Raw genomic sequence first — 10,935 nt, 5'->3', positions numbered from 1 at the left:
GTAGACTGTATGCTACAGAGCCCCTCAAAAATGGCCTTATAAAAGGGCGACGCATTGGCCATTGTGCCCCCATTGGCTTGGGCCATAAAAAGGATGAAGTCCAACAGTGCGTCAAAGATTTTGGGTCATGTGCTTCTGTGAGTAACTTAAAATTTGCTGTGATGACACTTCATGAGGTCTACCAGTCATGAAGGTAAGTTTCTGACTACAAAGAAAAAGAGGAAAAGAATCTCTGGAAATGGAGAGACAGCACACGGATGCAAGGAGTCATTTTACATTAATCAGATTGCTTAAAACTCTAAGAACTTTATTTCAATTACAAAAGAAAGTCTAATTTAAAAAGGGTGCACCGAAACAAATTATAAAGGGCATAACGATTTGTTATTTATGCTCATTTGAAACTGCTTATAAAAATCGTACTTTTTGGATATTTTCATACACATGAAACCCGGTTAACTCGAGTTTACCATGGCAACGTGAGAATACGTTTGGGTCATTTCTGCAGGAATGAGTTATATAGACCGTCTTTGCTTGGATGGCATCATAGTTGTACTGCACTCCATTGAGTCAATAGACTCCCTCCCCCTGCCATAGATTTGCTCTGTAATTCATATGGGTAAACTGCCTCTACTCATAAGCGTCTGACCCTACCTCCCGTCAAACTAAGTCGCTCTTTCGTCTCCCACTTAGCTGTGACAGCCAACCTCCAATGTGCTCAGTCAGTGGCTATCGAGAGCGGTCGTTATTGCACCTGCTTCGGTAGCGGTCGTTGGGTAGCATCCATCCGGTACGCACGAGAAGACCCTATGAGAGACTAAACTTTAAAGATCCGAAGAGTTCATTTAACGTCATGGACGTAAGGCTGCATCTGAAGCAAATTGTTTTTCTGTGTTTTATTAGCCTCCTTCTGACGTCTTGTGGATTAGCTTGTGGTCCTGGTAGAGGTTATGGAAAACGAAGACAACCAAAGAAATTAACCCCGTTGGCTTACAAGCAATATATACCTAACGTTGCCGAGAAAACGCTTGGGGCCAGTGGCAAATACGAAGGCAAAATCACAAGGAATTCGGAGAGATTTAAAGAGCTGATTCCGAATTATAATCCCGATATCATCTTTAAAGACGAGGAAAACACAAACGCTGACAGGCTGATGACCAAGGTATGGACCGAAGCGTGCGTAATTGACCAGATTTACGCTCTTTTAAATAATGGATGCTCATGCCTAAGTTTCCTATAGTTTTTGGTAAGATAAAAAAAAATGATGTTGCATTATAGATTCTTTAGATTAGTAGCCTATATTGCTTTCTGTGTTCTTTAATGCGCTAGCACAGAACATAGATTATTATTATTATTATTATTATTATTTACATAACTAAAATAGAAAAGTTCTTGGTGTATCACTAATAGAATCTCATATTGCATCAGAATGTAAAAACTTTTAACAGAACATTTATTTAGGTTTCCAGGCACTCTGGAGACACTGACAGAGTAGCGCGCGCGGAAGAACTAAAACTTTAACTGATGGAAATCTGGCATGCCTAAGATTTTTATCAACCAGCCTAGCTGAAATTGTTAATGTGAACATTTGCATACTTTTGCATACTTTGCATGGAACATGCGTGCTATAATTTTGCATTTTGACTGTTAAATATTCATAACAGGCTATTTCGTTTAATTTAAATCAAAATGACCATTCAGTTCTCATTAGAATTTTATATTTTTGTCTTTAGTGCAAAATTGGCACCGTTTAATAATTTAGTGTTAGTGGTTGAAAGCATGTGGTGAGCATAAGTTTCTTCTGTTCTCCAATCAGACCTTTGGCAGTTAATAACATAATTAAATTCACGAAACACCCCGCCTCCACACATTGCATAATATATATTTTTTTTCTGGTGTGCCCGATCAATTAATGCGTTCCCTCAAGATCACATCTGCGTTTCTTTATATAAATAGACCCCATGACCTGCTTTTATTATGTACTTAACAGAAAATGTGGGTCACAAGTGATCTTTGTCGCTGATGTCGCGCTTCAAGTAGCTACTGGATATTACCGGCTCCCGTGGTGACCGTGCTTTGTTGCATTCCAATCAGCTGCTCAACTGTTTTCTCTAATGACAGTGCTTTAGGATAATTATTTCAAGCCAAATTACACAACATTGTAATATGAGTCACGTTTCCCTCACAATCTCCAGGATCAAATGAAGCAACTTGTGCTCGTACAAAAAAAAAAATATTAGTTCACAATGCCGCAGAACCACAGTTCCTATGATTTAATAAAAGCAACATAAGCAGTTAAGCGAATCGTTGGTGGCAACGTCCCTGTAATTGACTGCTAATTGAAGAAAGAACTTGAATTTTCAGCTCTATTTACTCCTCTCAGTTATCGATCGGTCGGTCTGGAGTCTGCGCTCTTGACCCAGCGCACACATCTTTTACGCACAAACTGACAATGTGCTTAGTGATGTATATGTAGAGACTAGCTGTTACTCCGTAAGGTTATTTTGCAATAATGATCATTCCGAAGAAATGATGACATCTATAGTAATTTAGGAGCTCTGCATTATGCAAGAAAATTAGTTTCAGAAATCACTTGGATAGGAGGACCGTCAGACCTGCTGCACATTTTTGAACATTCAGTGAATCTTCCACATTTTTAAAAGTAAGGTATGTGTTTTAAATACTGACAAGCTGTCTCTTTCTCTCATTCAGCGGTGTAAGGATAAGTTAAATTCGTTGGCGATATCCGTCATGAACCAGTGGCCGGGTGTCAAACTGCGCGTCACCGAGGGCTGGGATGAGGATGGTCACCATTTCGAAGAATCTTTGCACTACGAGGGACGGGCGGTGGACATAACTACCTCGGACAGAGATAAAAGCAAGTATGGGATGCTATCTAGGCTTGCAGTGGAGGCAGGATTCGACTGGGTCTATTACGAATCCAAAGCCCACATACACTGCTCTGTCAAAGCAGGTGAGCGCAATAAATCACTATAACTGATAGCTATATATTCACCTGCCAGATTATGATATAACATAGATGTATATATTAGATATTTGATTCAATTTATGTTCTTGTGCATTATTTGGGAAACATATTACATTGTGAAGCAACTGAACTTCTTGGCACCATTTGTCACCTCACACGTCCTATCCAGAAAATTAATATCTCAGGTGCCTCGAAACCTTAACAGCCTAGTTTTAACAGTCTTTACAATTATTTTGGGATCTTATGATATCAAGGGAATAATTTGTGAATATGAAGGGTAAAAAGGGTAAATAACTTGATGAATGAATGTAAGATTTTATAAGCAGTTAGGATTAAAGTAACTGAAATCTTATGACAAACAATTACAAGAAGTTAAATGCTGGAAATGATGTAGGCCAATTGGCACATTTGAATCTCTGCACCTGTGCAAACTGTTGCAAACCTAAAGAGATCAGGGAAAGCAAAGTATAGGCTAATTTAAATGACAATATCTGACCAGTTTGTGCTAATTAAAGAGCCAGAATGACCAGATGAGCGTTTCAGCTATTGCTTCTTGACAGTCTCCGAGTTTGTCAGCACCATCATGTCAATGCATCGATTTTTGCAGAGTGCTTTATAAATAGGCTTTCCGTCTAAGTTGTCCACCTTTGCTTTTATCTCAGAAAATTCAGTGGCTGCTAAATCAGGGGGGTGCTTTCCTGGATCTGGCACGGCGACACTCGCAGACGGGAGGAGGAAACACATCAAAGACCTTAAAGTGGGCGACCGGGTTTTAGCGGCTGACGAGGAGGGAAATGTCATATTAAGCGACTTCATCATGTTCATGGACCACGATCCGACAACGAGAAGGCAATTCATCGTCATCGAAACGTCAGAGCCATTTACAAAGCTCACCCTCACAGCCGCGCACCTAGTCTTCATTGGAAACGCGTCTGCTAGTTCGGGTATGACAGTGACATTTGCTAGCGACGTGAAGCCTGGAGATACGGTTTTAGTGACGGAAGGTACAAGCAAGACCCTCAAGAGCGTTACAGTGAATAGGAGTTACACTGAAGAGCTCAAGGGCTCTTACGCGCCAGTCACCGCGCACGGAACCATAATAGTGGATCAGGTGCTGGCTTCGTGTTACGCGGTTATTGACAGTCACAAATGGGCACACTGGGCTTTTGCACCGGTCCGGTTAAGTCACAAGCTGACGACGTGGCTTTTTCCGGCTCGTGATATAAACGTCACTTTTCAGGAGGACGGCATCCACTGGTACTCAGAGATGCTGTTTCACATCGGCTCGTGGCTGCTGGACAGAGACTCTTTCCATCCACTCGGGATTTCACACTTAAGTTGAGACTGCAGCAGTATCACTGTGTGGGCATCTGACTCAAATGTAGCCTATCTTTATTTTCTGTAAGAAAAGCCTTAAAGTGTTCATTGAATAATTTATTTGTATTGGATCATCTGTCTCTGGAAACGTACCGATTTAATTATGATATGACAATTTTTTCGCATTTTTTTGTGAAACCTACAAGAGATTATACAAAATAAGAGAAAGCAATGAATTTACAGGGCTGTGCAGTGTGCAACCGACTGATCTATTTTATTGGATACGCATAGGATGGCGCTCAAAATATATATTTTTATACACAGATTTGTATGTTAGATTTTTGACGGATCTAAAAGTATTTCCAGAATCTTATTTCGTAAGTGCTAACGAAGTACGAAAAAGTGTCACATTTATTGAAACAGATGCGATGTATCAACGAACTGTTCATGTCATTATGAGTGTGTCAATGATGTCATTGTTTTGACCACTGATCCAACGTTTGTGTATTCACTACACTAACACTTTCTGTTTAAATGTACATTTATTGGTAAAAGTACTCAAAATAAATTAATGGTACGCAGTCTGAAAGTTATTCGATGACTTTCAGGAGACGACTTTTAAAGGAAATTTAAAGAACACACTTTGTGTGTGGTAAATGATGACAGTAATGTGCACTGATCCTTGCTTTGATTACCTCACGGAGGAGCGCCACTTCTGTTCGCTGCTATCTACTTCTTGCATTCGGACTAACTTGTAACCTAACTTTGCTGAATCGTTTGCTAAATATAATAAATAAATACTTTTAAGTCCCTCTAACAATCTCTCCATAAATTATTCTCGCGCAAATAGTGCTAAAGGTATTTTAAAAGTTTAAAAAAGTGAAAAGGCAGTTCAATTTGTTTTGCAACAGCAGAAATAGTTTTTAGAATAGCAATACCGGTATATATACTTAAAACTAAACACAAACGGTGCAGTAGCCTAAATCCTGACGAATTTCATAAATAGGCTATTTGTTAGACTGAGCATTTGGACTCGACCTTGGACATTTTTTAGAAAGATGTTAGAGTAAGATGTTTCACTAAGACTTTCGACGAAACTTATTAATTATTGTGCTAAATATCTATTCATAAAGTAAAAAAAAATCCCGATCACCAAATTCAAAGCGTTTGCATTAGTGTAGACACCGTTCTGGGAACCATTACTTTACAGTACACGAGAACAGAAATATCATATCACAACAAAATCTGTTTATTAAACTTGATGATGATGATGCTTTTGATGTCCACAGTAAGAGTGTCTCACAGCTGATGTAGTGCGCCATCTACTGGGTCTTTATGGCTCTGTCAGGTTTCTTTATAACCAAAGACATCTTTTTTTCTAAACTCATAAAGAAACAGAGAAAGATTATCCTTGAGTTTAAAATGTTTTGTATTTAAATATTTTTAATATTCCAACTCAACATCCCTTCAACATTAATTATAACGTGGCTAAATTAGATCTTTACATTGACTCAACCACTATATGAAAAGCAGCTTGCTAATGCAGGCAGCTAAAATAACCCTGTGTATTACAAGAATAAAAAAAGTTAATTAAAACGTTCTTCTCTATATAACCTTTGAAACGATTGTTAGTGTATTCCCATGGCAGTTGGCCTAACAGATGTTAGGGGAGCACCAAATATATGCCTCACAAAAAAAATCAATAAATCATTTTATAGTCTCTCTGTAGTCAAATCAAGCTCCAAAAGCTCAACATGAGCAAAACACAGTCCTGAAAGATCTGAACAGTCTTGGAAGAAATTTGTTTAGTTTAGAAAACAGCCACAAAAAGGTCTTCATGTAGAACGAAAGACCAGAGTTTTAACTGCAAGTATTGGTAAAGTACTGATAACATGCAAGGCATGATGTAGATGATTCCGAGGCCATTCAGTTCATCCTACAATAGCTTATGTAGAAAGGCTCATTCATGTAAAGCTCTATAATAATTGAAAGCAACGAAGCTCAGCTTTGGCACAGGTTCAAGCAGTGACTAGCTCAGTAACACTGCCCACCTGAGTCAGTTAATCCATCAGACTTCAATCAGACACCAGACACAAAACCTGTGATGAATGATGCAGACAGGCTGGGAGATACACTGGTATGCTGATCTTTTTCCTTCAACATTTAACTCAAACACAACATGATGGGGGGGGGGGGGGGGGACTCAAATTGCTTAATGAGAAAAGTAAGTAACATTTAGAGAGTGTTGCGACAAAGGATTGAAATTCCTCTCACATTCTGCTTTTGAGGAGGGAGCGGTGTTGACTCTGTGTGGTTGAGACTTGCTGGAAGACACAAAAGGAGCTGCGCGGAGACAGAGGGATGACCTTGGGCCCGGCCCAGGTACAAAAGCACTGCTAAAGAAACATTCCAGGGGACCAGGAAAACAAACTAGCCCCTAATCCTCTCTCTATTCCACAGTCTGCCGGATTAGAGCAGGGCCACTCTCTGCAAATGTTGACATTCCCGAACACAAGATGTGAACGTCTTGGAAAATATTTCAGAACGAAACGTCTGTTGCAAGCAAAAGACGGCACACAATAGACGAGGCAGTCTTGTTGTATCTTAGAAGCAGTGAACCACATGTTCTTTCAGTGGTCTGTGTGATTTGAGATAGAAGGTATTCCTCTTTTCTTTCTTTTTTTGGGGGGGTGGGGGGGGTGGGGGTAAATCAACATCTCCCATCTCCCAATTTTTAAATGATTTAAAGAATATGATTAATCAAGAATTCACTGTTTTTCAAAGCACAATCAATTAAAAATGAAATCTGATTTTAAATGAATACACAGAACACGAAGCTCATGAAACATGACTATTAAAAATCAAAACTAAATATTAACAGCCTGCTTAAATTTGAACTTTAATTTCACCTTTTGTAATTTTGTATAATAAGCAAATAAATAAATAAAGCCCAATTTATTAATTAACTGAAAAAGATCAAGCAAATTGGCCACTAGATGGTGCTGGACAACTGCTTGAGTAAAACCATGTGGCCTAGGCAGGTTTTTGTCAGAAAGATGTATAATATTCAAAATAAGTACAAGAGTTCTAGTGTCAAATGCAGTGCTTTACTTAATAATGTTGGGGGAATAGAAAACATTGCATAAAGGGATCGTTGACCCAAATATTCTGTCATCATTAACTCACCCAAGCCTCTATGATTTTCTTTCTTCTTTTCTTCACAAAAACACACACAAAATGTATTTGAAGAATATGGGTCACTGAACAGCTGGTCACCACTGACTTCCATAGTACTTTTTGACTGTATAAACTGTATAAAGTGACTCAAAATAAAGTATAAATTCATCAAAGAACAAACACATTAAAGGGGTTCTCGGGAAATAACACTAAAAGCCACGTAGGACCATGCAAGTAGTGTAGGTATTTAATGTAAACCAAAAAGCAAAATGTAAAGAGCTGCCAAACCACTGTCTTCAACTATCACAAAAAAAGCTAATATTGCATCATAACAAAAATGTTGCCAAACCTGTGAGAACACTGAAACTTTTCTACTCGGCATGTTGTTGGACAGTACTTGATCTCTGAGAGGTTTAATGGTTCAGCCTTACTATGAAGTTGACATAGGTTTGAGCATTAACAGACTCGGAACTGAAGGAACTGTAATAGCTGAGACAAAAAGGGAAAAAAGAGGTCTTGAGCATCATGGTATATGGTACCAATAACACATAAACAAATATGAATGAAACAGGAACATGCAGGGAAACATTGGTGCCTACTTACATGAAAGCGCTGCACTGGTTTACCCCTGACAGCCACCTGTGTCAAAAAAAGGTTATAAAAGGTCAGAACAAAGGTATGACCCCTGAGGGACACTATTTAAAAAGTAATGATCTCGGGCTAGTGCCCATTATCACGTTCCAGTAGCATTTTTATAGGGTGACAGTGGGCCTGCTGCCTGTCAGGGTCAGTGGTGTTTTTGTAATGCCTGTGACATCATAAAACCACCAGCTCATTAGAGGCTACTGAGAATCAATGTTGCATGTAATAGACGCTCGCTTTAACATTCTCTGTAGCTGTTGGTCACTGCATGACGCTGTGGGTGGTATAGATCCTAACGTTTAGCAAAAACTTGGAAATGACTTTTATATAGATCCCATCCTGTCACCATGGATGTTGCTAAATGAATCACACACTGATTGTTTTACTCATCACATCTATAGTGAATTCAACCAAGTCAATGCTAAAAGCACAGGCTACTCCAAAACCCGAAACATAGAGAAAGAATGCAAAGTGTTCAAAAGTTTAGGGTAATTAAGAAATATACATTTTATTCAGCAAGGATGCATTAAAATGATCAAAAGTGACAGTACAAATCATTTCTAGAATAAATAAAAACACAAATCTTGAAAAAAAAAAAACGTAACAGGGTTTAAACAAAAACATTAAGCACAACGGTATTCAATACTGATAATATAAAGAAATTATTCCTGAGCAACAAATCAGCATATTAAAATGATTTTTGAAGGATCATGTGACACTGATCTGACTAATAATGGCTGCTGAAAATTCAGTATTTGCCTATTATTTTTAATTAATATATTGTTAAAATATAATAAAATGTATTAATATAGAAATTATTTTAAACTGTAATATTTCACAATATTACTGCTTTTACAGTATTTTTGATCAAATACGTAAAAGGATCTTGACACCAAACTTCTGAACAGTAGTGTATATTTAGCTGTACATTTTTTAAAAATGGCAAAAAAAGTTGCCATCTGTTTCACTTTTGTGTATGTACAGTATGTACAGTAGACAATAAATGTCCCTCACCTTTCTGGACTCAGCCTTACCTACTAGAGCTCAACAAGTCGACAAAGGCTGCCCTCTAGTGGACTTTTATAACCTTATAACATTATGCAGCCTTGGGAAGTGCATATTCAGATTTAAAAGATATGTCTTCATATCTCACCAAGACTATTTCACTCACAAAATGATGAGACAAGAGAAAAAGAGCTTAATCAAGACAAATCCCAGTAAGAATAGGATTCAAATTGTATGCAATAATATGACAATGACGGTAGGTGATAATGTAATTTCTACGTTTATTCAAAACTAATTCCATAATCATTGTTTAATACTTTTATTTATTTATTTAAAATAAACATGTGCCAATTAGTATATCAGCTAACCAAATATAACGCATTGTGAGGGAAAAGGGCTAAACTGTTTAATCTGAAGAAAGAAAACACCCACTCACCTACACCGAGCAAAACACATAAAAAGCTGTGATTCAGATGACTGCCATGTAAGCGTTGCTCAAGGCAATGCTATGATGCCTCTGTGTCATCGAGAGAACAATCACCTCTCACTCTCTGTGCAGTAATGCACGACATGACAGCCGAATGCCTCTCAACCCCTTCAAGCCTTTAGATCCACGCACACCAGGGATAGAGTCATACTGTGCAGACAGGCACATCAACAGACCAGGCAACAGCTGGTGATGGCTGCAGTCAGCACGGGGAACTATGGGGGAATACTTCATCATCAGAGCTTCCTATTTCCTGCTCAGCCATCTGAGAGGATCGTGCATTACAAGTAATTACACATCAATGCCAAAAATGAACTCTGTGGCATTCTCTCAAAACAGATACAAAAGTAGACCTCAGTAATGAAAACTAGAAGAGAAGATGCCACTTAGTGTTAGGTCAAATGTGATTGACTTCCTTTCTAAAAATGCATTGTTGTTTCTGATAGTGTTTCTGTCATGGTTTTTCTCTATTTCATAGTAATCAACACATTTCTCACCTCTTCGAAGTACCTTTCTTTCTTTACCCTTCTTTCTTACTGTTTTTGAGTTGCAATGTTTAATTTAGCGTTCTAGTTAATAATTATTGATTCAATAGTTAATAATGCAAATTAAAGCATATTATAATGATTTCTGAAGGATTGTGACACTATGGCTGCCGCAAATTCAGCTTCGACATTAAGCATTAGAAACTTCTTTCTTTTCATCTTACTAGTCAAGTCAAGTCCTTTATTTATATAGCGCTTTAAACAAAATACATTGCGTCAAAGCAACTGAACAACATTCATTAGGAAAACAGTGTGTCAATAATGCAAAATGTTAGTAAAAGTCAGTTCATCATTGAATTCAGTGATGTCATCTCTGTTCAGTTAAATAGTGTCTGTGCATTCATTTGCAATCAAGTCAACGATATCGCTGTAGATGAAGTGACCTCAACTAAGCAAGCCGGAGGCGACAGCGGCAAGGAACCGAAACTCCATCGGTGACAGAATGGAGAAAAAAACCTTGGGAGAAACCAGGCTCAGTTGGGGGGCCAGTTCTCCTCTGACCAGACGAAACCAGTAGTTCAATTCCAGGCTGCAGCAAAGTCAGATTGTGCAGAAGAATCATCTGTTTCCTGTGGTCTTGTCCTGGTGGTCCTCTGAGACAAGGTCTTTACAGGGGATCTGTATCTGGGGCTCTAGTTGTCCTGGTCTCCGCTGTCTTTCAGGGAAGTAGAGGTCCTTTCTAGGTGCCGATCCACCATCTGGTCTGGATACATACTGGATCCGGGTGACTGCAGTGACCCTTTGATCTGGATACAAACTGGATCTGGTGGCTATAG

At 38.5% G+C, this 10,935-nt stretch overlaps 1 protein-coding gene across 2 annotated transcripts; it reads left to right on the top strand.

The window, feature by feature from the left end:
• The first annotated feature begins 631 nt into the window (after positions 1–631).
• LOC128029598 (tiggy-winkle hedgehog protein-like) lies at positions 632–5,123 on the top strand. Of its 2 annotated transcripts, none has more exons than XM_052617400.1 (3): positions 632–856; positions 2,710–2,971; positions 3,649–5,123. In XM_052617400.1, the coding sequence occupies exons 1-3, from the start codon at positions 851–853 to the stop codon at positions 4,326–4,328; spliced, it is 948 nt and encodes a 315-aa protein (XP_052473360.1). In that variant the 5' UTR covers positions 632–850; the 3' UTR covers positions 4,329–5,123. The 2 variants fall into 2 exon arrangements, with proteins under 2 accessions (XP_052473360.1, XP_052473359.1); XM_052617399.1 differs by having other exon boundaries at positions 632–1,159.
• The last annotated feature ends 5,812 nt before the right edge of the window (positions 5,124–10,935 follow it).

This window comes from Carassius gibelio, chromosome A2 (genome assembly GCF_023724105.1).
Source record: "Carassius gibelio isolate Cgi1373 ecotype wild population from Czech Republic chromosome A2, carGib1.2-hapl.c, whole genome shotgun sequence".
Lineage (NCBI taxonomy): Eukaryota > Metazoa > Chordata > Actinopteri > Cypriniformes > Cyprinidae > Carassius > Carassius gibelio.
This window is presented reverse-complemented; position numbering and strand designations above follow the sequence as displayed.

Bases quoted from the DNA above. Each gene is read 5' to 3' on its own strand.
- LOC128029598 (XM_052617399.1), top strand. From the start codon at position 851: ATGGACGTAAGGCTGCATCTGAAGCAAATTGTTTTTCTGTGTTTTATT. The intron at 1,160-2,709 runs GTATGGACCGAA...TCTCTCATTCAG, and splicing joins CTGACAGGCTGATGACCAAG to CGGTGTAAGGATAAGTTAAA. The intron at 2,972-3,648 runs GTGAGCGCAATA...CTTTTATCTCAG, and splicing joins ACACTGCTCTGTCAAAGCAG to AAAATTCAGTGGCTGCTAAA.